Genomic DNA, 27,726 nt, shown 5'->3' on the forward strand with positions numbered 1-27,726 from the left:
TGCATGCCTGTGTGTGTGTGTGTGTGTGTGTGTGTGTGTGTGTGTGTGTGTGTGTGTACTTTACCAACCATACAACTTGTGCACATGACCTATTGTGCAGTCGCTCTCTGAATATGCATCTTTTTTCAATCTCTTCAGCTCCTCCGTGAATCGATAGCTGAGCACAAGCCACACATTGACAAACTCCTGAAGATTGGCCCTCAGTTGGAGCAGCTGAACTCTGAGGAAGGGCAAATGGTTCAGGAGCGCTACTCCAGTGCTGAAAGAGCCTACACTAAGATCAGGGATGAAGTGCGTCAGAGGGCAGTCTTATTGGATGAGGCTGTGGCTCAGGCTGCACAGGTATGTGTTTGTGTCCTCTTCCTATCCTTTCCATCATTATCATCCACCCCATCGTTCACTTAGTGCCACAGTTACTTCCCTGTCTTTTGCCAGCTGCCAGTATTATCTCTGGACTTTCTCAGATGTGTTTTGTCACCTCCATATTTCAACTCATGTTGGTACGTTTTTCCTTCCCTTTCATACTCTCATTTGTTTGCCTGGACAAATCAGCAGTTTGCATGGTCTTCGAGGTTTTGCACATAAAAGCAGGCTGCTCTGACTTCCAGCACACAACAGCAGTTACTGTCTCTTTTCCTGTGTACTTTGTAGCAGTTTGTACGCTCTTCCTCCAATCTGTCTAGCAGTCTGTGCTGTATTCCTTCTTCTGAACATAGCAGTTTGTAATGGTGTCCTGTTCACTTCAGCGGTCTGTATTGAAATACTGTTCCTACATTCACCTGCAATCTGTCTCGTTTTCCTTTTCCTGCACAGAGCGCCACTCTGTGGTAGTCTACAGTGTTTATTTTACACAGTGTGGAGGATTCCTAGCATGCAGGCTGATCCTAGACTCTAATCTGCACTTATCTGTTTTGAGTTGTGTAACTGTAGGTTCCAGTTTTTTTGTTCATTTTATCCTTGTTTTACATCACGTTTGCACTAACCCTTTGTTTTTCCTCTCCCTCCCTCACCCCATGGATTGTTGTCTGTGTTTTGATGCCTGCACCTCATGTCATCTGCATCATCACATTTCATGTGCTTCTCATGGCAGAATGCAGAGGTAAGGCAGCACCTTACACCTCACGCTCATTGCTCTCACCATCTTTTAGCCTCTCACTGTCCGCGTGTGTAATGGCAACTTGCTGGGATCGCAGGGTGCTCTGTATAGAGCTCACTGAAGGAGAGAGAGAGTAGTCCGAATTCTCATTAAAACACTCAGGCAACAGGGGAGGAGCTCACTGAAAGCAGGTTGGGAGTTACAGATCTCCAAGGTCCTGCACTACCAGTGCTCAGTTGCTCAAGTAAATGCCCTAAATATTTTGTGCAGCCTTTGTGATCTGTCAATAGACCCTGTTAGATGTGCAAATGTGTAAGTGGTGTAGACACTCTTATGGAAGAAATACCATAGACACTTTGGGCATAATTTAGCCCTTAGCAAGCATCTTGTTGGTGGAAGTGTTTTCCTCCATACCCACTGCTGGAAGACAATTAGCTTAGCCCTATTGAGAGTTCCAAATATGCTTACTAGCAGGTATTTGATGAAAAGATGCCCGTCTGTGCAGTGGGTATATGGAGAAAAGTTACGCATACAGCTTTCTCTGTGTGCACCAAGAACATTTCTCTTTCTCTGCGTGGTCTGTCATTTGCGGTTCTGGGCAGGAAAAATCTGTGGCAAATGCCTTTCCCTAAAGAGGGAGAGGCACTTGCCACTGTGACCCAGCAGCCCAGTGGTGGACTGGGTGGTGGTACAAGGGAGTCCAATGAATAAGCCAGATGAGGCTCGGAGTTCAGAACCCCATGACTCCAGACCTCTAGGTGAGGCGAGGGAACCATAGTTCTAAGGTATACTTCTGACCGCAGATTTCTCTCCTTTAGAAAATTCCCCGGCACTAGACTGCATCTGAAGATTTTTCAGTAATGTGTCTTGTGTGCCTGTAGGTGTGCCATACTGCTCTGTGGTGACTTGGAGCTGCCCCGGATGTGACAGAGCGGAGCCGCACATAAAAGCACCCCAGCCTGCGCTCTTCTTTACATGCCCTTCCATACAGATCTGGAGCTCTGCTCCCAACAGTCCGGATTTTGTTTAAAGATAGTGTGCCAGGGAGGATATCTCCCCTGAAAAAACAACAGGATTCAAGCCGAGCTGCAGGAAACAGATGTCAGTCACAGATCTGCGCAGCATATGCCTGCGCTGTTTGGGCTCTTGTCATGACTCAAAGCAGTGCGATAAGTACTCGCTCATGTACCCGAAGGCAATCTGGGAGCTTAAGACAAAGCTTTACATCACCCAGCATAAGAAGCGGTCTTGCTTGAAACAGAAATCCTGCTTCAAGACATGGATTTCTTTTATTTCATGGTCACAAGGCCGGTCCTGTGCAAAGTCCTATTTTTGCTGAAAACCTTGTCCCCACTCAAAATCTTCGGTAAGTAGAAATTGAAAACATGCCATAAATGCAAGAAAGCGAAGCAGGACTCTTTCTCATTTTGCCACACAATGTCTAGGGAAAAGTCGCAAGGCTGCCACTCAAAGGGTCCACTGTCTTCTGACTGAGCTAGTCGCGCATTTGGTCACCAACCTGACACCATCCGCGCCCCACCCCCACCTCATCACACCTTACAGCAAATAGCATTCTTTATTGAGGCAATCCTGCACATTTTCCAGATGCTATTGACTCCCTCTGGTGTGCATTCTGGCCCTACGCAGCTGCAGCAACTCAAGGTTGGACAACCACTGACGGGTCCTTCCCCAACATTGACTGCCCCTTCGGTACATTCCTAGGCCTGTACCAAAGCCGGTCCACGCCTATGTCATGCTATGAACATATAAGTCCGAATCAGTAGTTGTGCAGCCGGACCATAAGCTCGGCTTCTCCTTTAACGGCAGTACTATCAGAGGATAGAGCCCGCTTGAGCTCCAACTCCGATGAGGTCCAGGGCTTAGCCAATGTTGCCCATGCAACTTATGCTGCTGAGGAGTCGCATAATCTGCCCTCACTAAATAACTCGGATGAAGGGCTACAATAAGAATTGCAGAATGCCAGTGGGCTAGATAGTTTACCAGAAACAGAGATGGAGTCACCACCTGGTCCACCAATGGAAGAAAGTGCCGACGTAGGACGTGCTATTTGCACCAGTGAAGGCATGCCTGGATGCAATCAGTCAGCTTTTCATGGGATGTCGAAGTGTCCAAAAGACCTGCTCTTCGATGGATCTACGCTTATGATATGGAGATGTAACTCAGGGAGCAAGCAATTCAAAGATGATTGCACCACAGTTCAGTCTTAGAGCTTATTGTCCCCAGCCAGGCAATTCCAGCAGCAAAACGGAAAGTATAGGGGGTTTCGTTTTAGTGTTCCAGAGGCCAAGCTTTACCAGCAGTGCCAACTTTTTCAGCCACTTAAGCAGCAAGCACAGTTTTTTTCGTGCAGCCATCTTCCACCTCTGTCTCCCTTGATGAAGTAGCCTCCAAGCAGCTTCGATTTGCCCTACAAAGCCCACAAGCAGCTTGCAATATGTTCATAGCATGTGTGCCTGTTTTGATGAAATGTGATGTATTATATGGTGTGGTCGCGAAACCTCACTGTGTAATTCTCAACTCTCAAGAAATTAGACACCAATATGTAAAAATAGCATGAATTTTTATGGATTTATGGACACTGTAGGAAAGTGCCCCTTTTTGACATGGTCACCCCCCCTTTTTACCTGGTATCTGATGTACTTTTGACAGAGGTGCACTGGGTTCCTGCTGTCCAGGTCCCCAGTGCCTGATCACTTTCCCTAAAATTGTACAATTGTTTCCACCCAATTGGCATTACTTTTAGCAGCTCATGTAAGTCCCTAGTAAATGATACCCTGGTACCTAGGGCAGGGAAGCTAAAGTGTGTCTCTTAGGGGCGCGGCATGTATTGTGCCACCCTAAGAGACCCCTCCGCACCCACATGCAACCTGCCAGTGCGCGCTGCATGCCATGGTGAAGAGAAAAGTGAAGACATGACATGGCACATCTCCAGTGTGCCATGCCGACAGACACTTCATGCAGTATAAGGTCAGTCACCATTACAGCAGCAGGCCTTTCAGCCTGTAGGAAGCTGGCTCCGTATATGGTATGCCGACTAGGTGGTTATTCTGTGCACAGAGTTCAGGGCTTCCTCAAAAGTGTGCAGGGCCTAATGTAAAACCCAAAGTGCTCTAGTAGTGGTAGTGTTGATGAGCTGCCTTGGGCTTAACACAGAGGAGTGTAAGACATTTATTGCACAACATTGACTAATATCAGATCTAGACCAACTTTAGAAAAATATACTTTGTATGCATTTTATTTTAAGACCAATATCTTCGCAGTAAGATAACCATTGGTTTCACTTCTAAAAATCAACACAGAATATTTTCAGAACAGTTCAGTATTATCCTATGGGAAAAACAATATTACAGTTATACAGGTAAGTAACACACAACTCCAGTCTTCAGGACCAATGGCCAGCTAGTGGCAAGGGTTAGGTGAGTACCCAAACTGCACCACCAGTGGCACAGTGGCGGCCGGGTGCAGGGTGAAAAATCAGCGTAGAGCGCCCAATGATTTTCAATGGGGTTTTTTCTTTTGGCAAACAGGCTGCAGGCGTTGCACTCGAGGTTGCAGGAGGGAGACCAATGACAGTAGACGTAAGTAGAGATGTAGGGGGTCATAGGAGCAACATCAGTTCAGCTCACCAAGTCCCAGGGGCTTCGGGTGCAGGGGTGCCTTTTGACGTCAGATTCTTATTACCGGACCCAGTCGGAGGGAGCTCCTGAATTCACACTGTAGGTGCCACCGTGAATACCAGGAGAGGTCAGCCAATGCTGGGAATGTATGTGGTCTTGTAAAGCGCACTGCTGCCCTGAGGCGTCGTGGCGCTGTAGACCGCTGGGGAACCCGTCCTGGCTATCCCTGTGAGATGGTCCCTAACTGGGCATCTCCAAGGTGAAACCAGGCATCCCCGGCGAATGTGGGGGGCCATTGTAGAGATGAGGCAAGCTAATGCCCAGAGTTGCCGAGTGTGATCCCTGGTTAGAGTAGGCCCCGAGGCGAGAATTATCGAGTCCGCTGACCCTGGTCCACGATCCTGCCGCGTCGGGAATTGAACCCTGGTCCCGGGCTGTTCTCTGCTTCTGGGTCTGCCACCTCTAACCAGTGAGCCACACCACTCCACTCCACAAGGTCAATATCGCTGGGGAGACTTCACTGCACAGGTGAGCCACTCAGACTCGGAACGTGGGAGCCCGGTGCAGAGTGTGCAGGGATTGTGGTTCCAGCTGGGATCCAGAGCCCTTGGAGGAGTTCCCTCACAGGGTTTTCAGCAGTCACTGGCTGAAAGACAGGTCGCAGGTTCGCAAAAGCTGGTGACAAGCCAGTAGGGCTGGGGCCAAGGCAGTTGTCTTCTTCCGTCTTCTCTGCAGGGATGTCTTCCTTTTTCTTAGGTGGTCACAGATATAGTTTCTAGGGCTGGGAAAGCCACCTAAATACTAAAGATCTTTGGGAGGGAGCATAGACCTATTCCTGATTGGAGGGGTCTCTCCATCTTCAAGACGGCAGGGACTGAAAGATGTGCTTCACGTCGCCTCCCCCACCTTAGGGGTGAAGTTGGCAGAAGTGGTCACACCACCTATTCTCCTACATTTTCCCGCAGGTTTTCCCACCCAAAGTGGGGGTGTATACCAGGGTCTGCCATCTGCTACTAGCAGCAGGGGACGGAGGTCGCATTACAAAGGCGGCAGGCCTTTGAAGCACTGGCCCATCCTGGGGGAGGGCGTGTGAGACCTCTGCTTAGGAAGTGCATTGTTTCTGGTCCCAGAGAGCAGGGGCTCTCTACCCAGAGGTCCAGAAACATATCTAGTGGTGGCTGGCTCCCTAAAGCCGGTCAGAGACCACACCAGGATTGGTAGGTTTTCAGGGGGCACCTCTGAGGTCCTCTCTGAGGACACGTAACAATAAATCTCACACTGGCATCAGTGTTGATTTATTGAAAGGAGTACTTTGGTACCAAAAATGCCCGTGTTAGTGAAGCCATATTAGTGCGAGGGGACTCAAATTGTACTCTCTATGGCTTCACTGGCATTGACACTATTAAGGGATGGACCCTAATTGTGTAGTGGCATATCTGCTCATGCAGATACGTCCTCACCTGTGGTATAGTGCACCCTGCCTCAGGGCTGTGAGGCCTGCTATAGGGGTGACTTACCTATACCTTTAGGCAGTGGTGGTTGGCATGGCACCATGTCGATTTTGTGTTTTTCTCCATCTCAGGGGCATGCAGGCTTCAAGGGCAGTGGCATAGTCCCAGTGAGGGGGGACCCTGGGGACACCCCCTTCAGCTCCCAGCCCGTAGGTACCCAGGGTACCATTTACTAGGGACCTACAGAGGGCAGAAGTACCAATTGTGGATATGTTTTGGGAAAGAAGCACTGGCATGTGGGACCTGTGCACTACAATTGAAACCACATCAAAACCAGGCAAAAAGTGGGAGCTAACCATGCAAGAAAAAGGCACTGTCTTGCACTCCAACTGGTAGCTTTACTATGTTCCTGCAATTTAAAAAATCGTGTGGGCTCCTCGAGACATTCAGTGTAATAAAAAGAAGCTTTGCAGAAGAGGCTGCCACTAATGGAGCACGTTGGGTTTTACAAAGAACCCTGTACACTTTTGTAGAACCCCTGTACTATGTGCACAGTCTAATCAATTAGTGGTGATACCATATACGGAGTCAGCTTCCTACATTCAGCCAAACCCCAAGTGAAGAATATGGAAGTTGTCTCGTGATCTCTCTACTGTTAAGGGGAAGTAAGTAAGGAGCATCCTATTGGCTTAAAATAGGTTCATGGATGGTCTAGGCTCCCCTGTCTCAATTCTTTAAGATGGTGTAACAGCAAAGAGCTACATTCTTCCTTCTCCTAAGCTGCTATGCAGAGAAGAGCTCGTGGCTCATTAAGCTGTCCTTCGCAGGTCATTCCAGTCAGCTTGGCCTTAATATTCCTGGAATTCAGGTCTGTCCTCCTGGTATTCTCCGTCTAGTTCCTTGATAAACGGAGAGGTGGTCTTTATCTTTCTGGGTCACAGTATAAATCAGTTCTGTGCACCAGGCCTCATTCAGGAGGGAGTGTAGCAATTCAGCAGAGATTCTACCCCTAGGCCTGCAATCTCTCTTACCCAGCTATACCGACTTCCTTGGTGTTGAGTTTATTATGAACAAAGTAGAAGCTGAGAAGGCCAAGCTACCTTTTTATATGAAAGGGAGACGTGGTCATTTGGACCACTCCTTAAGAGTCAATTCATAGATCACACATGCCCAAACTTAAGAGGCAATCTTCCTACGTGTCTCAGGCATTATGAAGGTAATAGGGCCCTTGTTATGGGTACTAGATGGACTTTTTACATGGGAGTGCTAATAAGCAGTCTCTCCAAAGGGTACAAGTAAAAGATCACGTGCCTTGGAGTAGAAGCTGTTAGGCAGCACCGTTAGTCACCATTTAGCCAGAGTTGAGATTATTTAGCCAGTCTCGCTGAGGTTGGTCATACACTTTGCATGCCCCTTGACAGCAGAGCACAGGCCGGTGTCGACCAAATAGATGAAAACAGGGAATACCTCCCATGAACCTGCATAATTGGTGGGTTGAAAAACATAAGGCTGTCCAAAAAAACATACTGTTTTGGAGTCAATTTTTCTTTCAAAATTACCTTGATTGTGACTAATTGGAATTTACAGCTAACATTTCAGACCAGTTAGATAGTAAAAGAGTGTGAATAAACTGCTCCACAGGGAGCCAAATATAAGACTGGGTGACTTCCTGTGTTCTAGAATGAGGAGGTGCAGCGGGCGCTTGCTGCTATTGTTGGAAACAGCTATCATCTCAGCTGGCTCAGTGGGCGGGTTGCTTAGTTACACGCTCAGAAATGCTGCAAACCATTCTGGAAATGGCAGCTGTTGGACAAGGACCGGTCTCTTCCGGATCATTCCCGAAGAGATGCATGGATATGAACATGACTCAGTGGCTAGGATATCCCAGAATAAAAAGAGGTTGCAGGAGGCAGCATGTTTGTCTCTAAAGGAGTGATAGCAGCATGCCTGTTAATCCACCTTTTTATTGAATGGCTATCAGAGAGATGCAGAGATGGAAGGTTGGTGTGATGTCCAAAGAACATGCTTTGAATAGTTGACATTCTGCGCCAATGCGCTATTTCAGACACACTTGTTTATGCCTTTGTTGGGTCAGCCGCTGCCCATTCCTTACAAACACTCAACTTGGGTATATAGCAGCATTTGGTGCCAAGAGTTAAAAATGCTTGCAAATGTTTTTAGTTCTGGCATGAAATTACAGCTGTGTGCTGACCTGTTACGTGTGTGTATATATATATATATATATATATATATATGTATATATATATATATATATATATAGCAGCGTGAACAAGGGCTTTTTAGCTCGAAACGCGTCGCTGGTTCTGTTTTGGTAATAAAACATCTTTTGCTGACTTCGTTGGTCCGTTCCTCATTTCTGCTGGCGTGGAAGCGGTGTCTGCGAGCGCAGAGCGTGCTGAGGAGGAGCCTTGATTTCATATATATATATATATATATATATATATATATAACACATACACACACACGCACCCCCCGCCCCCTCCCCCCAGAGAGTATTACTCTCTCGCCATATCCTGTTGTCTGTTTGCTGTATAATCCCATCTTCCAGGAAGTAAGCCAATCTGAAAGCTGCCCTATTTTGTTTCTTTTTCTTCGCATTGGCAAAGCAAATAGAACTGTGTGATAAGCAGCATTTGTGCATGCAACACATATACAAATATCATGTGTTATGCCTGTGTTTGTATGTGTTGGCACATTAAAGGAAAACGTGTTTATTGGCTTTGCCAATGCCCATTTAAAGTGGCAAGACCAGTGCTGGAACACTGCACTTGCACACTGTCTGATCTCATTTTTGTTTGTGTTCTGTATACAGATGGTCTTCCTGCTTGCTTTGGGGTGTTTTCCAGTGTCATGTCAGTTGCTTGTTTAAAAATGTATCTTATGTGAGTGGCATCTCCGTATGGATGACCCTCCTCTGACCGCCGTACATTTTCTTGCACTTGCCCTTTCTGATCTGGTGTAGTTGGACACTTCCTGCAGAACCAGAAGCCCTAGTTTTCTAATTGTAAGTGTTCTCCTAAAGAAGCTCAGTGTACTTCCTTGATCTTCAGTTCTGTTACCTGTCCAGAAACAGGAAAGTTCACTTGGTCACACACAGGAGAAGTTGAACTGCCTTTTCAACTTCATAAGAACTAGCTATGTTATCAGGCTGAGCAGCAGTAAGCATTATCAGACCTGTGCCTTTTCTATTCTGGCCCTCCTTCCAGCTGCTTAGTGCAGTCATTCTGCGTTCACTCTTAAAGCAAGTTGTATAGGTCAATTCTTGTTTGTTCTGTGCAACATTACAATGTTTCTGTTACCAATATTCTACTCAAGGCTAGTGTCAGAAGTCTTATTGGTTATAGAGTTGTCTGATTTACGCAGGGCCCCAATCTTTGGGCAGTAACTAGTCTGCTTTTGTTTGGACCACAATAATTGGCCTTTGTGTGGCTGACACTGACAGAGTCCCAGTCGCACGTCCATGACTGAGCAAGCACTGACTGAAGCCCAGTCCTTGTCCCTGAACTCGTCAGAGAAAGACCAGACCACAGTGTTTAAATTTGGACTAGGGTGTTTTGTAGAAATAACCTATATTCCTTACAGTGCAGTATTCTACCATTTAGTGGATGAGCTAGACACCATATGTCCACCTATAGGCATTGGCTATGCTAGTGTGCACGACTAACTTTATGTATATTTCAAGAACTTTTAAATATTTCAGGAGAATATACAAATGTGTGTCTTTGAACAGATGCGTGCACTAGCCTGCTGTACTGCATTATCCTGATGTATGGGACACGTTAACAATAAAAACAGACTGTGTAGGTGCTTTTGCCTTATTCCATACAGTGGTGCTTCGATTGAATTCTGTACTTCAGCAAACTTGAAACGCAGCTTTTCTTTTCTGTGTCTAAATTACAGCTTTATTGCAACTATCTTCTGTTTACAGTGCTTAGCCTCCATTACCAAGTTAGCCTTCCTATAGATTTGGTATTACTCTTTCTGAATGCAGGAGTAGTATTGAGAATGTTAACATAAAGGGAACATGTCCAAGCCTATGTGGAAAAGCTGTGCTTACATACACTCAAGTAGCACTTGTTTGAAAATGTTGCAAACATATTTACTGTATTGTCATTCAGGATCTTATCCAGGATATTTGTAATATGAGAGACACTGCTGTGCTAAAAGCCTTAACTTCAACATCAAAGCCTTTCGTCCAGTGCCTGTGCTAGTGTCACCATATTTTAGATCCTACATTGACAAGCGTCTTCTCCTTTTTTGTCCAGTTCCATGACAAAATTGAACCCATGCTGGAATCCCTGGAGTCTCTGGCCTCTCGGTTGCGCTTGGCCCCACTCATCCCCGCCGAGGTGGAAAAGATCAGGGATGCAATCAGTGACAATAAGAATGCCTTAATGGAGCTGGAGAAACTGCAGCCATCCTTTGAGGCTCTCAAACGGCGTGGGGAGGAGCTTATTCGGCGTTCACAGGGGGTTGATAAAGATCCCGCTGCTAAAGGTAGGTGCTGCAAATGCCTGTCCCATCATGCAGCTGTTTAAGTGAGGAGAATTGGAGGGGGAAGAAGTGAAGTAAACATGGAAGAAGGCATGAGCATGCTAAAATTCTAGTACGTAAGGTTTTACCAGAGGGTGGACATTGTACCATGGCTGGATTTATGGAAGTGCTTTGAAAGGCACATGAGCACACTTCTAGGGCTCTGTAGCACACTGCTAGTGAAGAGTCCATTGTTCATCCTGGTTCATAGCATGTGGAACTTTATATGTCAAAACAGTATTGACACAGCTAAATATCTTGCATTCAGAAAAAAAAATGTCATAAGGACAAAATAAGCAATGTGCCTACTTTCTATTAAATTGTTTTGGGCTGAGCGCAGCGGTACCTTGTAACTGGTATAAATTAACATTAAGAAATTCAGATGTCAGAGTATGCGTTGATTGCTTTTCATTTAAAGTTTACCATACATTATAAACTGGACCCGTGCAGCATCTGCAGCCATGTGGCAGATCCTGCCTCATTGATATTTCTCGGGCATCCTCTTCACCTTGCCATCTCTCCAGAATTTGGCACACCTTGGATCCTATGCGTATACCCTTTTTAATGACCTGATATATACTTGAAGAGTGAAAGTTCTGGGAGATATGGATACCGTTTGTTTCAGCTTTTTCTATAAGTACTTGTGAACTTTTGGCACTTACTGTCCTCATTTGAACATCTATCTTGTGGCACTCTAAAATGTTTTTGCATGTTTTCAGCTCCAATGGAGTGCACTTGCAGTTACTCCTCCTAGATTTGGCGCCTATGAGGAACTTGCAGTTTAAGGCTCCTCCTAGGCTTTTTCTCTTGCAGTTTTTGTTTCCTCTCTGGGGCTTTGCTCCAACAGTGTTCATGCTTTCTCTTTCTCCTCCTTTCTTTCTCCAATACAATGCTCTTGTTGTTGATGGAGAAAAAGCTATGTGGGACCTATGTGTGAGAAGTTGGCCTGATCTATGATGCTCACTAGTTCTAGTGATCACCTTGTATCAGTTCAAACAACCCTTATGGTGATTGGTTGTAAGGCAACCTTATAGACCAGCTATCCTAATGGTAGCGTGGACAAAGCAGTCTTAGGCTAAACTCTTTAGGCATGTGAAGCCAGCCGTTTTACCACATATAACCCCTTGAATACCAGATGAAAGGACACCACACAGGTTGTTATGAAAATAAACAGTATATTTATTAATAACAAACACCTCTGAACTCTTTATGAGGTCAGAGGGCTAAGCACATGACAATCTCTTAAGAATAATACGATAAGTTGCACAAAATTACAATGGTGCCCTAGGGGCACGACAAGCCATATACTAAGTAAATGGTATAAGGAAATAGAGGAAATAAAGATGGCCAGAGGCTGTAGGATCGCTGGGACTACACTACCCTAACCTTAGGTAAGTAGCAGGAGGCCCACGGGACGCTTGTGCAGAGTGTGAACTCACACGCGAGATGCGGAACAAAGTCAATGGGCAGAACAATTTACGAAAAGGTAAGTAACAGACAGTTCCGACTAGTTAGAACTAAAACGACTGGATACCTGGACACTAGGAGAGTCAATCTACCCTTGAGCACCGAAATGCTCTTGTTACCTCACCCACGGGCTGCGGGTGCATAGGTGCCAAAGTGTGTCGGGTTTCCGCGTCGAAGTCTATGGAGCCTTGAAGAAAGATGCTGCAGGCGACCAGGAGGAAGATGTTCGGTGCGATCCAAGGGTGGATCGAGGAAGAAGAGGACCTGAAAGCAGAGGGGACAGTGTTCAAAGTCACTAGCCAGTGACCGGTGTGGAACCAGGAAGGAACCAGATGCTGTCGTCGCGATCAGGTGAAGAGTGGACGCTTGTCTCTGCAGCCACGTGGACCAGGAGGTGTCTTCGACGACCAGGATGGAGGCACGAGCTGTCCCACGCAGGCTCTCGCTGTTGGCGGTGTCGGATCCGGATTTGGAGTCAACAGGCCTTGGCAAAGGCAACCCACGCGGTGAGTGGAAACGGCGTCTGGTGCGGACCAGGAGGGTCCGGGGTGCTCCTCTTTTGGAAGGGAGCAAGGGCCAGTCTGGAGCAACCAGACCAGCAGTGTAGATTTCAAGGATTGTCGCCTAGGAGGCCACTAGCCAGCCGGCAAGTGACCAGACAACACGTCGAGCAGCAGTCAAGCAAAAGGGCCCCACGCAGATCTTGTGGATGCTGGAGGGCTGGTCTTCGGTGCAGGAGCTGCTCGGGGCTGGGGCCTCTCAATCCCCAAAGCACTTACTTGAGGATGCCTCAGAAGTCGTGCTAAAAGCGAAGTGCAGTTTCTTCAAGATGGCCGGTCCCACGTGTCTCGTCGCACCCACGGGTCTCAGCTGTGCTGCAGATGTGGGTAGAGGTCGGAGAGGTCTGGGAGTCCGGGTCTCGTCGGGCTCTGAAGTCTGGTTCTGGCAGGAAGGACGACAAAGAGAACCGCTAGGACGCTTGATGGTGCCTGCAGTTGCAGGGTGGACACTCCTTGCCCAAAAGGGAGATTCTTCAGTCTTCTGTGGAGCAGAACGTCGAAGTCCAGAGTTTCTTCTTGTAGTTCAGGATAATCTAATTTGGAATGGGACCAGCTCCTACCTTTATCCTGATAAAGGGGGCTGCACTAGTGACTAGGTCCCTCCCATGGGTGGGACCAGGAAGGGGGGTGGTTACACCCCCTATGCTTTGTCCGGTTTCGCGCCAGAGCTGGGGCTGGAGTGCCCCAGCAACTGGTTTGAACCGGGGTATGCACAGGGACACCTTGTGTGCCCCAGGCATGTCTCATTCCTTTCAGCCCTCCCTACCTCAATACACAAAATCCTGTCTGGGGTGGTGCTAGCACCTCCTAAGGCAGGAAACCCTTTGTCCAGGCCTCCCTCGCTGGAAGGACTCCCAGCCGCAGGAGGTCAGACTTGTGTCTGTGGTGGCAGCATCCATTTTGTGATGCTGAGGTTTCGTTTAACTTTAACCAGGGTTCACAGTTACATACATGTCGTGTCCCTTAAGAAGGGTGAAATGCTACCCCCGTCGCCAGAACTGGCGAGGGGGTAGTATTCCAATTCGTATGACACCTTACTCGACATGTTTTGATAATGCTATACCAAAGTTAGCATTCAACCGCGAGGATTATAATGCACTTAATAGTATATGGTATAGCGTTATCATGAAACAGCTATAAGGACTTGGTTCCGCAAGCTGCAGACAGGCTCAGCTCATGCTAGAGCACCATCTCACATAATTCCAAGCACTCTGCCTTAGGTGTGACTGATAGGAATATATGTGTCCGTTTTAGGGTTAGATATAGGTATCCATATCTATAGCAAAGGGTGCTTACACCACCTTGCCCCAGCTGTCTTACCAGCCAGTTGTGTCTGTTTAGATGGCCAGCCAGGTGTGGTATAATACATGCTGCATCCCCTGGTAGGCCTTGGGTTCACCTATGCCCTGGGTACCTAAGGTACACTGTACAGGGGCTGATAAGGTGTCCCAATACCAATTGGTAAATGCACCTAAAGTACATGGATGTCAATTTAGAGAGAGAACAGCTAGGCTGTGGGTCTGATTAGCAGGCCCACAGCCAGGGCAAGTCGTAAACCAGTGAAGCAAAAAGCAAAAATCTGGGGTGACCATAGGATTGCAGACCCTACTCTCCTACACTATGTTCATTAATTGGGCAACACAATTGAATACTTGAGAAGTACCACTTTTCCAAACAATAAATATACAAGTTAAAGACAAAAAACTCAAGCTATTAGCAAATAACTTTATAAAACTGCTTACTACAAGGTAAAACAGGAAACCCCAAGTAACGGGACATTGTTTGAGAGCTGTATGCTTGAGAGACTGCTGTCTGTGAGAGAGACAGAGAAAGTTAACAAGGACATGAAAGCACTCATTAATCTAGGCAGCAAAGGCACCTAGATGTGATAGCAAAATCATTGCTGATAAGTTTATTCTATTTGCCGTCTATTTCTAACAAAATGTACACAAATGAATGTGATTCAACAATGCAGAGGCAATTTGGCACAGCCATCTAGGCTTTCGATTTGATTGGTAGAGACTGCAGCAGGATCAACATGAGAATGTATTGGTCTGTAAAAGTTATTCCTCAGTCCTTTAGGCTAAAACACATCCTAGAAAAAATCAAAAAGACTTGTAAAGTATACGTAGGTGCCCATTTTTGACATGGTCACCCCTACTTTTTGCCTGGTATTCAATGCAGGTTTGACTGGAAGTGCTCTTGGACCCTGCTATCCAGGTCCCTGTGCCAGATCTCTCTTCCAAAACGATACAATTATTTCCCCATTCATATTAACTTTGGCACCCTGTAAGTCCCTAGTAAATGTTTCCCTAGGTCCAGGTGCATTCCGTGTTTACTGGGCAGCATTAACAGTGAATACATTTGATTGTTTACCACTAGTGGCGGAAGGCCACCAAGGCACTTCTTTGGATAGCAGACTTACTCTCTTTAGGCACTTAAATCCCTTGGGTTACCAAAGTCAAGCTCATGACTCGCTCCAGAAGGGTGGTAGAAGTTAGATATGAAGCCGCAAATACCCTACTATAAGCTGAATGTCCCCTCAGAGTTATAACTTCAGATCATAGTTGAAAAAGGGCAATTAAAATAAAGATGCCCACAGAAAACCAAAATGTGCTAATACCTTCTTTAGCTGAGGTAGATCCTCAAACATATTTCTTTTAGTTTTCAGTGCTGATTGCTTGACTTTCATCATAAAGTTAAGTCCCGTGACATTGTATGGGCTAGTGTTCAATGTTGTTTGAAGCCTTTGTGAGTCATCTTGTCAGATGGTCACTGTATACCTTCAAACAAAGAGGCAGATTTGTCAGGCTATAAAAAGGTAAGTTTCAGTTTGGATATTGTAGGAAGCTGGCTCTTTATGTGAAATATCAACAAGTGCAATAAATGGTGATATCGTATGAAGACTCCAGAGATTCACCCAGAAGTGTAAAGGGCTCAATATAAACCCAAAGTGCTCTATTTGTGGTAGTGTGATTGAGCAACCTTAGGTCTAATACCAGCGTAGGTCTCCAGGAATCTGATTTCTGGGGCCAGGGGTGCCACCTAAATGCTAGATTTAGAGATGTTTCTGGTCTGAGAGCAGGGGCTCTCTACCCAGGGGTCCAGAAACATGTCTGGTGGTGGCTGACTTTCTACAGCCGGTCAGAGACCACCCCAGGGTTTTCAAGGGACACCTCTTAGTACACGGTGCAATACATCTCACACTGGCATTAGTGTGGATTTATTGAAAAGAGTTGTTTGGTACCAAACATGCCTGTGTTCTATGAAGCCATCATGGTGCTGGGGAGATGGAGTTGTTGAGTTTCTAGCCCATGTACTCTTCATAGCTTCCATGACACTTAAACTATCTAAGAATGGCCTTAATATTGTAGGGACATATCTGTTCATGCAGATATGCTCACACCTGAGGCATAGTGCACCCTGGCCTAGGGCTGGAAGGCCTGCTAGAGGGGTGACGTACCTATACTTTAGGCAGTACTAGTTGGCGTGGCAAACAGACTGTTGCCATGGTGACTATGTCGGTTTTGTCTACACCAAGCAATGCATGCTACATTGGAAGTCTGCATGTCCTAGTTAAGAGGTCCATAGGGGACCCTCTTCAGTCCCAATGCCCTAGGTACCAATGTACCATTTACTAGGGACTGAAGGGCCGATTGTGGAATAATGTTTAGTGAAGAAGCACTGGCACTGGGGACTTGGTTGGCAGCAACCCTGTGCACTAAAATCAAAACCACATCAATACCAGGCAAAAAGTGGGGGCTAACCATGTCAAAAGAGGCACTTTCTCAAAACTCTTTTCTACTTTATCCTGTTCTGGGGTCTCTACTGCTACACTGTCTGTTCCTGCTTCCGGGACCTCTCTCCTGTAGTACTTTTATAGTTCCCATCTTCTCCAGAACTTATCCTCTGTGTAGTTCTGTAGTAGGGGATCTCTGTGTATAGTCATAATCTAGTGAATAGTCCCGCCCATGTGCGTTGACTCCGGAGGAAGCAAAAATAATCTCTTAAATTGTCAAAAACGGCGGCGGCGGTCCCTCGACGGCGAGCGTTGTCTCCTCGACGGCGAACGCCTCTCCCTCGACAGCCAATGCCTTCGCCTCGACGGCGACCTCCTGCGCTTCGACGGCAACCTTCGCCTCGACGGCGATCTTCTCGACGTCAAGGATCCCCTCGACGACAACCTTCTCCTCTTCGCCGACGGCGAACGGCTGTGTCGCCTCGACGGTGAGCGCTGATGCCGGGCCACCTCTCGACGTCGATAACTCGACGACGACACTGACGAAGACGACGACGAAATTGTCACCGGAGACTTCGGCGGTCTGTTCAGTTCCCTCGACGTCGCTTCGACCCTGAGCCGTGGGGAGACAAGGAACACACTGTAGTCATCCCGCCGCCGTAGTCGGTGCAATCGACGCAGACGGAGAATGGGGACGCTTGCTGGTCTTCCTGCCCCTGGGGAGCCCCCCAGAGGCCTTAGCATGGGCAGAGGAAGCCCTTCCAGACCCACCTTGAGCCTTCAATCTTCTGTCCTCCAGGCCCTGAAGCCTGATCTTCATCCGATCTCTCAGGGTCCTGCTAGAGAAGCCCTGACAAATGTCACACTCCTCTGGGACATGAGATGAGGGAAGGCAGATGATGCACACCTCGTGTGGGTCCAACTTGGCCTTCTTCCTTGCGCACTCTGGGCATTTGTCAAATAATGCAGGCATATTGACAATCAAAGAGTGCACCAAAACACAAGAAAACCAAAGTACTTCAGAAAAGCACTGTAATTACTTGAAAAAAGTGAAAAAATCACCAATAAACCCTTGAAAAGGGAGAGCTCAATGCTCCAGGGTCCTGCTTGCAGGAGCCGGAAAAAAGAACTGAAAGTAAAAGGGACCTGCTGTGCATTCTGGGATACTGAGAGAGTTCTGGAAGGTTCTCTTAAAGGCACAGTATCCTGTTCAGAGCCACATAATGGCAGCCTATGGGGCTTGTCTGTCCACTCCTTCCTCTCTATCATTCCTTAGGGCTTTTCTGGTAAAAGCATGTTTTTCTGGCTAGAAAAACCTGGACAGGCTGTGCTGTTTGTGGATTTTTGGTGGAATTTCTAGTTGAAGTACTGGACAGTGTAGCCTGTGGATATAGACTGCATTATTTGTCTTTAAATTTTCTCCTAAGTGTCTGTGCAGTTCTGCATTTTTTGACAACTTAAGAGATTATTTTTGATTGCTCCGGGGTCCACGCACATGGGCGGGACTATTCACTAGATTATGACTATAACAGAGATACCCCTACTACAGAACTGGAGTTACAGGACAGAAACTACTCCTTCTTGCTGTTCCAGGACCCTTTCCTGGGCTTCCCTCCATGGTCACTTTTGGAATGCATTTCTCTTCTCATGGTCTTTTCTGCTAAATTCCCATTTGTCTGTCATTAATATCCTTTTAACAGTCACATTGTGCCCTTCCTCCTATTTCAGTTATGACATATTTAAAAAATGTCAACTTCTTAATTAACAAATAGGCACAGAGCCTAAAGAAAGTGTTTTTAAAAGGTTTGGACTACAGTGAAGAAGATATTGCAACTCTTCCTCTTCGTTAGAAAACAACCCTTGATGTCGTAATGGTAGAAGATGTCAAAGCCTTTGCCCTGACATGTACTTTTGCACAGGTACTCTGATCACTTTTCTTTAAATCAAAGTAAACAATTCCATATATAGACCCAAATGCTGCAAGGGTTCATCACCAGCCATAGCAATAATTGGTAATTGGTCAAATTCTCTTTTTATCCCTTCTTTGCAGCTGTCCAGGATAGATTAGACCAAATGCTATTCCTCTGGGGAGATATCAAAGCTCGTACTGAGGAGCGGGAGCAGAAGTTCCTGGATGTGCTGGAGCTGGCAGAGAAGTTTTGGTATGACATGGCCGCCCTGCTGACCACACTGAAGGACACTCAGGACATTATTCATGACCTGGAGAGCCCAGGTATTGACCCATCTCTCATCAAGCAGCAAGTGGAGGCAGCCGAGGTAAGGGAGAAACAGGTCATTGAGTAGAGTGTTTTGTGGGTCTCCAATGTTGGCTTTCAGTATAATTTCCTATGTTTTTCCCATTACCCGTCACTGCCTCAGTCTGACTGAACCCTTCTGTGTAAGTAACACCCCACCCCCCTGTGGACTTGAGTTCTGCCTGCGGAGCTGCAGCCTGTTCTGATGCCCAGGTCTCGCATGCATTTGTTTTTATGGCCAGCAGCATTTCTAGGTTTACTTTGCTCCCAGTTTCCTTCTTATTCCCATTTTAATGGCCAGTACTGCTTCACAGAAGCTCACCGTAACACGTATCATTTGGAGTGTTAAACGGTCACTATAGGATACTTTGTATGTTATTTTTCGCAAGGAAGAATCAAGAATCTGTTTCCTCAGTTCTCATAGGTCTTTAGAATTTAGCCACCAGCAAAGTTTCGGGAACTTGTTGCAATGTAGCAGAATTTATTTACACACAAAAGTCTTTAAATTCTTTTAAATCCTTAAGCAAGCTTACAAACGGATTCTTGAGATCAGAAGGAAGTAGACCCTATCAAACGGTTACCTTTATTCACTCACCAGATACAGTGATCAGATTGGACACTGGCTACAGCAGTCCATTTGCTCACTGGCTATAATGGGGTCATTTTGCTCACTGGCTAAAGCAGAATCATTTTGCTCACTGGTTACTGCGGAATCATTTTGCTCACTGGTTACAGCAGAGTTAGTTTTCTCAGTGGCGACAGTGCAGTGTATTTTCTCACTGGTTACAGTTGAGTCTGTTTGCTTACTGGCTACACTTGTTTGTTTAATCATTGACTATAGTGGTTTCCATTTGCTTACTGACTAGAGTGGTGCTTTTATGTTCACTGGCTGCAGTGGTTCTCTTTGCTCTCTGGCTACAGTACTGTACCTTCGTTCATTGTCTACAGTGAAGTCCATTTCCTCACAGACAACTGTGGTGGTTGGTGTCTGTTTGCTCATTGGCTACAGGAGTGTAGGGGCACTTACTGGCAAGAGGTGTACAATAATTTGTGTTTGTTTACTGGCTGCTGTGGTTTCTTTTGGCTCACTGGCTCCAGTTGTGTCTGTTGACTCTCTGGCACTGGCTACAGTTGAGTCTATTTGCTCACTTTCTATAATGGTGGTTAGTGTCTGTTTGCTCACTGGCCACAATCTTGGTTGGTATCTATTTGTTCACTGACTACAGTTGTTTCTATTAGTTCATTGGCTACAGCCATGTTTGTTCACTCACTGGCTACAATGGATTTTGTTTGTTCACTGGCTACAGTGGTTTCTGTTCACTCACTGGCTACAGTGGCCTCCAGTTTTTAACTGGTTGATGTATCAGTTTGCTTACTGGCTACAATGGCGTCTGTTCACTCGTTGCCAGCTGTGCTGACTGTTCGCTCTCTGGCTACACTTATGACCTTTAGCTCATTGGCTACAGTGTTGATGACCATTCCCTCTTATGCTCCAGTGTTGTTCAGTCACTGGCTCTGTTGCTGGGTTCAGATGGAGCGGTTTATTGGTGCCTGTTTAGGCCCTGTTGTGGAACTTCCTGCAGATCAGCAAGTGCGTCATGAGTTTTTCGTTAGTTTGTTTCTAAATCAACCTATTCTGCTAGAACTGATTTTCACCTTTTCTCCTCATGACTTCATGTATTTAGTAGAATATTTGACAGAATATGCAATATTTGCAGAACTTTCGGAGATGAAAATAATTTTCAAGTTTAATCCATTAATCATCTTCATCTAAGCACTTCTTATTGTAAGACAGCAGTCCTAGTGCGTGTATGGGGATTTCCTCTATTCAAGTAACCTTTGGTCTCAACAGGAGCCCTTTCTCTAAAACCACAATTGTGTTCGTTAGCTACCCTAATCATTTTTCACTGGGATACGGTTCTCATTCTCATATCCAGCACAACTGAAGGGTACATGCCTTAGCTGAGGGTGTGATAAGCTTCCCAAGCTTTCTCAGGGAATTTGTATTAATTATGACTGTGGATATTAATTCAGTTCAGCCAGATCGTGTTCTACATGCCAGGGAATGCATATATGTGGTCACCCTAAAAAAAAAGTGTGTATACTGACAAGAAATTCAAATGTCACTTATCCTGTTACGTGGGATGTGGCTTCTCTGGCTGCTTAAGAATGTCTTTTTCCATTGGGCCTTCCAACCAATTACTTTATTTAATAAGGTAATTGGACACATCCCTGATTGCAAGTCACTTGGCTTTCATCTCAAGTCACCTCATTTGATTCTCAGAACTTCAGCAGATTAATTTGAATTCTCCATTCAAGATTCCAATATATCAGGGCCTTATGTTCATTCGGGAGAACCATGATCTTCTGCCTGTCTGGAAGAGAACATTTTGATAACCTCCCATCTATCTGTTAAGGAAGTTTCTGTAACCATTCGCCCATGTGGTTTATCATAGCCCTTTATGTTCGAGGCATGTGGGCTGCTAAATTCATATCTATTGCATAGATCGCCGCCTAGTGTTGGGTCCGGATGATTGCACATTGTTGTCCTGGAAGAGTCTTCGAAGTATCACGAGATAGGTGGCTCCTCCCCTGGACTACAGTGCGCATGGGCATCGACTCCATCCCCAGATTGTTTTTTTCCGCCATTGGGTTCGGATGTGGTTTCGACGTCTCGGTGTCGAAACCGAAAAAACTTTGTTCTTAAGGCCAAAAGGCCTTCGTTACCTGCGTCGGTATTGTTTGCGTACGGTCTCGAGCATCGTCCGACTCTCTGAGCCGGAATTCTGCGGAGTCGAGTAACTCTTCGGACATGGAGGCCCTCTCGTCCCAGCAAGACCCCGACGAACTTAACATGGAGCGGAGCCCGTTCAAGTTCTGCCCCGTCTGTGGATCCAAATATCCACATATCGACGTGCATCCGGTCTGTAATAAATGCCTCTCACCGGACCACAATGAAGAAAACTGTATGGCCTGCTCTAAGTTCAGGTCAAAGAAGACGCTCAAGCATCGGCGCGCGGCGCGCCTCGAGGCACAGCGAGCGGCACCGGCACCCGACAACATATTCGACGACCCCGCAGAAGAAGGCTGTAGCCATCATCTCCAGATTTCACCACCGTCGACGGAGGTCCAGGCCGATCCCGAAGAACACGTCGAAGGACAGGGCCAAGACCTTGAATACGTCGAGGAGGTAGGGGACGACGAAGAAGTTTATGGGGCCGCGGAAGATAGCTCAGAGGAAAAGCTATGCCCCGAAAGCTACATGACTCAGGCTCAGGTCACGGGATCGCCACTCGGCCTTACCCTCGACCCTGCACCGCTATCCCCGGCCCCGCCTTCTGGCCCGGCCACGGACACTCAAGCGGAGCCGCCATTTCACGTATCGAAACCGAAACCAAAACCTTCGGATTCGACGGCGCCAAAGATGGCCGACGTCCAGCCAAAAACGAAACCGAAACCATCGGATTCGACAACACCTAAAATGGCCGACGTACAACAAAAACTATCGAAGCCTGCTCCTTCATCGACTCCGTCGCCCTCCGGTCCACCAGAGTCAAAGAAGGCTGTCGAGTCGACAGCGCCACAAAAGGTGCCCAAGGAACCATCCTCTAAAAAGGCCTGTACATTCCTGTACATTAACACACTTTCGGACGCTACTACGGCGCCTACAAATAAACGCACAGTCGAACCAAAGTCGACTAAAAGCCACGACCCGAAGGCCGGAGGCACTTCGCATCGGCACAAGGATGCCGTATCTGCAGCTACGGCGTCGGCGCCAAAGCCTACAACAGAGTCGCGACCCGTTAGAGCCGAAGATTCGTCAGCGGAAATATCGTCGACACCGAGGGACTCCGACGCTACCGAACATCGGCCGTCGGTTACAAAACCCTCTGCTTCCTTCACAAAGCAGGTCACCGACTCCCTCAAGCGTATTCGGGAGAAGACTTTGTCATCAACGGCTTCCACGCCGTCGGCTCCGAAATCGGTGGACACACCTCCGAAGACCTCGACCAAGCTTCTCTACACTCTGCCACCTAAGGTGGCACCGAAGGCATTTGCGCCCAGATCGGTGCCGAAAATCGCTGACACGTCGGATCCTTCGACGCAAAAGAGCCGCTTGGATCGACATCAAGCCTCAGAAGAACAATCTGAGCATTACATCGATGCCCAAACGGGGAAATTGACCCTCTACAAAAGGAAAATCACTTCCCAACCACTGGAATCCTATGTTATTCCACTGAAAAAGAAAAGGCCGGCACAGGACATTCCTGCCCTTGTTGAACCTATTCTGCCACCACCAAGAAGGAGTCCATCACCTTCCCCCAACCAATTTCCCAGTTGACAATGACCCTGATGTTCAACAGGACTCATATGATGACACTGGGGACCAAGGTGGACATCAGGTGGTACAAGATCCACAAGGTTTTGGGGCACGTACGTCACCAACAGAGGATTCGGCAGCATTTAATGCTTTGATAGAGCGGGCAGCAGCAAATCATGATGTGGACATGCATGCTGACCCGGTGGAGGAAGATTTTTTGTTTGACACTTTCTCTGTCTCAGAAAGAACAGTTAAAATACTTCCTATGCTCAAAGGTGTCCTTAAACATGCCCCAGAGATCTTTAAAGAACCTACCAGGGCGAGAGTGGTGAACCCACTTATCGAGAAGAAATACAGGCCGGCACCTGGGGACCCTGCATATATTCGGGGACAGTTGCCTCTGGATTCGTTGGTGGTCGCCAATGCCCGCAAAAGGGCAAACTCCCAAACAACGGGTGACGCTCCTCCCCCAGACAAGGAGTCGAAAGTGCTTGAGGCATCCGGCAAAAGGGTGGCTGCGCAGGCTGCCAATATCTGGCGTATAGCGAACACACAGGCACTATTGGCACGATACGATAGGGCGCATTACGACACCCTAGAACAGCTCCTTCAACACCTACCTGATGAGTTTAAGGAAGCAGCCGAAATGCTCATACAAGAGGGAAAGCTCATCTCAAATGCTGCAATAAAGTGTGCACTTGATGTGGCTGATACAGCAGCTAGGGGAATTAACACTAGCGTCATGTTAAGGCGACAAGCTTGGCTTCGCATATCTGGATTTAAACCTGACATTCAAACAACAATACTCAACCAGCCCGTCAATCCTGACAGACTGTTTGGTCCACATGTTGACACCACCCTTGAAAAGATTAAAAAGGACAATGAGACTGCTAAGTCCATGGGGGCGCTTCAGTCTCAACAATTCAAGGGAAGCACTTTTCGTCGCTCAGGAGCACGTGGTGTTACCAGAGGACACTTGGGTCAACAAACACAATTCACAAAGGGTGGTGCACAATCCTCGTACCCCAAGCAGGGTAGAGGGGGTTACAGAGGTAACAGTGCCAAGGGCAGAGGCAGAGGGAACAACAACTCCCGTTCCTCTGCCACCAACAAACAGTGACTCTCTGTCACTGCCCCCCGACCATCCAACACCTGTCGGGGGAGACTCCAGCAGTTCCTGCCAGTCTGGACGTCCATCACCACAGACAGGTGGGTGAGAAAACTTATCCAGTACGGTTATTGTTTGGAGTTAACATCCACTCCTCCCAACATTCCCCCAAAATACCGTCCTATGTCGGCAGAGCACTTGCACTTATTGCAGCAGGAAGTTCTGGTGATGCTGCAAAAAGGCGCAATCGAGCTCGTACCAATGGAGGAGGAAGGAACAGGAGTCTATTCCCTGTACTTCCTCATCCCAAAAAAGGACGGATCCCTCAGACCCATTCTGGATCTACGCCCCCTCAACATGTATATACTGTCAGAACACTTTCACATGCTGACACTTCAACAAATTCTTCCCCTGCTAAACCAAGGGGACTTCCTAGCAACCTTGGACCTCAAGGATGCTTATTTCCACATCCCACTCCACCCATCCCACAGAAAATACCTCAGGTTCACCATTCAAAACAGGCACTATCAGTTCAAAGTCCTACCCTTCGGGGTGACTACTGCCCCCAGAGTGTTTACAAAGTGTCTGGCGACGGTGGCGGCGCACCTCAGGAGGCAGAACATACATGTCTACCCGTACCTAGACGACTGGCTTGTTCAAGCAAAGTCGGAACGACAGTGCGCCGCGGACATGTCCCACACTATTCACCTCCTTCACAGTCTGGGGTTCTCGCTAAACTACCCAAAGTCGCACCTTCAACCAAACCATGTGCGGCAGTATCTGGGCGCGACAATAAACACCCTGACCGCTATGGCTCAGCCAAACCCAGTCAGGATCGACAACATTCAATCGCTGATCCACAGGTTCAGACCACAGCACTCCCTACCAGCGAGAGTGTTCATGCAGTTGATAGGCATGATGGCCTCCTGCATCTTCATAGTCCCGCACGCGAGGTTGCACATGCGTCCGCTCCAAGAATGCTTGGCAAATCATTGGACACAGGCTCAGGGACAACTGACAGACCTAGTGTTGGTGACCGGTCGGGCATACAACTCTCTGCATTGGTGGAATCCACACAACCTTTGCAAGGGACGACCATTCCAAGAGCCAGTGCCACAGATTATCCTAACCACGGACGCATCTCTCCAAGGGTGGGTAGCTCATGTGGTCCACTACACTGTGCAGGGACTGTGGTCCACCCAGCAACAGAAGTTGCACATCAACTACCTGGAATTGATGGCAATCTTCATGGCGCTCAAGTCCTTCAAAGTACATCTGTGCAACAAAGTCGTGTTGATCCGGACGGACAACATGACAGCCATGTACTACATCCAGAAGCAGGGAGGTACTCACTCGCCACAGCTGTCTCATCTGGCTCAGAGTATGTGGAAGTGGGCCATTCAGAGGAACATTTTCCTCATGGCGGAACACCTCCCGGGCAAGGACAATCAGATGGCGGATCTGCTCAGCAGATACAGCCATCAAATGCACGAGTGGGAGATACATCCATCAGTACTCCACCCGTACTTCCAGCAGTGGGGTCATCCAGAGATAGACCTGTTTGCCACAAGGGAAAACGCAAAATGCCAAAGCTTTGCCGCCAGGTTCCCTCACCCGGAATCGCAAGGGAATGCGATATGGATGAACTGGTCAGGCAAATTTGCGTACGCTTTTCCCCCAGCGCCTCTCATTCCGCTGGTGGCAAGAAAGCTAAAGCAACACTCGATGACTCTCATCCTGGTTGCTCCAACATGGGCACGCCAACCATGGTACACCACGTTTCTAGAACTGTCCGTGGTACCGCATCAAAGGCTGCATCTCACATCCAGGCTCTTGACGCAGAACCATGGCGACATTCAGCACCCAGATCCGCAACAGCTCAATCTAGCGATCTGGCTCCTGAGGTCTTAGAGTTTGGCTACCTCAACCTGCCTCCTGAATGCATGGACATCATCCGGGAGGCAAGAAAGCCCACTACCAGAGCTTGTTATGCAGCAAAATGGAAGCGGTTTGTCATTTACTGTACAGACCACGATATCAACCCGCTAGATGCATCCATTCCTAACATCATCTGCTATTTGTTACATCTTTACAAATGCAATCTAGCGTACGCTTCCATTCGGATACATTTATCCGCCATAGCGGCTTATCTCCAGAATAGGCAGCATCTCTCTGTTTTCAGGGTGCCTGCCATTAAAGCCTTCCTGGAGGGACTGAAGCGAGTCATTCCTCCAAGAACACCACCGGCTCCAGTGTGGAACCTCAATGTGGTCCTCACTAGGCTGATGGGCCCACCTTTCGAGCCACTGCACTCCTGCGAAATTCAATTTCTGACATGGAAAGTGGCTTTTCTCATTGCTATTACATCGCTCAGACGTGTTAGTGAGCTGCAAGCACTCACAATCCAAGAGCCATTCATCCAAATACATTCCAACAGGGTAGTGCTCCGCACTAACCCCAAATTCCTTCCTAAGGTGGTGTCACAGTTTCATATCAACCAAACTATTGACCTGCCCGCATTCTTCCAAAACCCACAAACAGTAGCGGAAAGAATGCTTCATACATTGGACGTTAGGAGGGCGTTGATGTACTACATTGACAGAACACAACACTTTAGGAAAACACAACAACTTTTTGTTGCCTTCTCAGCACAGCACAAAGGCAACCCCATTTCCAAAGCAGGAATAGCCAGATGGATTGTTAAGTGCATTCAAATCTGTTATCAAAAAGCTAAGCGTACTTTAACAATACCCCCAAGGGCGCACTCCACACGCAAGTTGGGGGCCTCCATGGCTTTCCTGGGGAACATTCCTTTGGAAGACATTTGTAGAGCAGCCACATGGTCTACACCACACACATTTACCAAACATTACTGTGTCGATGTGCATTCCAAACAGCAAGCAGCTGTAGGACAGGCTGTTCTCAAGACACTTTTTCAAGCTTCTGCAACTGGCACGGGCAACCGCCCTTAATGGAGGGACTGCTATGTATTCTATGCAATAGATATGAATTTAGCAGCCCACATGCCTCGAACTGAATATGCTACTTACCAGTATGCATCTGTTCTTGGCATGTAGGGCTGCTAACATTCATATCGCCCGCCCTCCTCCCCGGTGCCCGTAGCAGCTGCAGATACTCTCTTGCATTCATCATTAGCATGGACATCCTGTACACTATTTCACTCCATCTCTGCCACAATGGCTAAAAACAATCTGGGGATGGAGTCGATGCCCATGCGCACTGTAGTCCAGGGGAGGAGCCACCTATCTCGTGATACTTCGAAGACTCTTCCAGGACAACAATGTGCAATCATCCGGACCCAACACTAGGCGGCGATCTATGCAATAGATATGAATGTTAGCAGCCCTACATGCCAAGAACAGATGCATACTGGTAAGTAGCATATTCACTCCTGAATACCCATGCAGGAAAATCTATAACCAGTCGAACTGTCCTGTTTGTGGGCCTGTGACTCAAGAGTAGAGGATGAGGATTGTGACTGACATAAATACCATTTGAGAGTCATTGCAGTTTGTA

The 27,726-nt window shown here is 47.3% G+C and overlaps 1 protein-coding gene across 4 annotated transcripts in view; it reads left to right on the top strand.

The window, feature by feature from the left end:
• The window catches only part of MACF1 (microtubule actin crosslinking factor 1), a 990,087-nt gene that overhangs the window by 776,496 nt on the left and 185,865 nt on the right, over nt 1-27,726 (top strand). For all 4 annotated transcript variants that reach the window (XM_078680764.1, XM_078680763.1, XM_078680765.1 and 1 more), the window contains 3 exons: nt 139-342; nt 10,472-10,703; nt 18,556-18,782. In XM_078680764.1, coding sequence (XP_078536890.1) covers nt 139-342; nt 10,472-10,703; nt 18,556-18,782 — 663 coding nt within the window. The remainder of the gene's footprint in view (nt 1-138; nt 343-10,471; nt 10,704-18,555; nt 18,783-27,726) is intronic.

This window comes from Lissotriton helveticus, chromosome 3_1 (assembly GCF_964261635.1).
Source record: "Lissotriton helveticus chromosome 3_1, aLisHel1.1, whole genome shotgun sequence".
Lineage (NCBI taxonomy): Eukaryota > Metazoa > Chordata > Amphibia > Caudata > Salamandridae > Lissotriton > Lissotriton helveticus.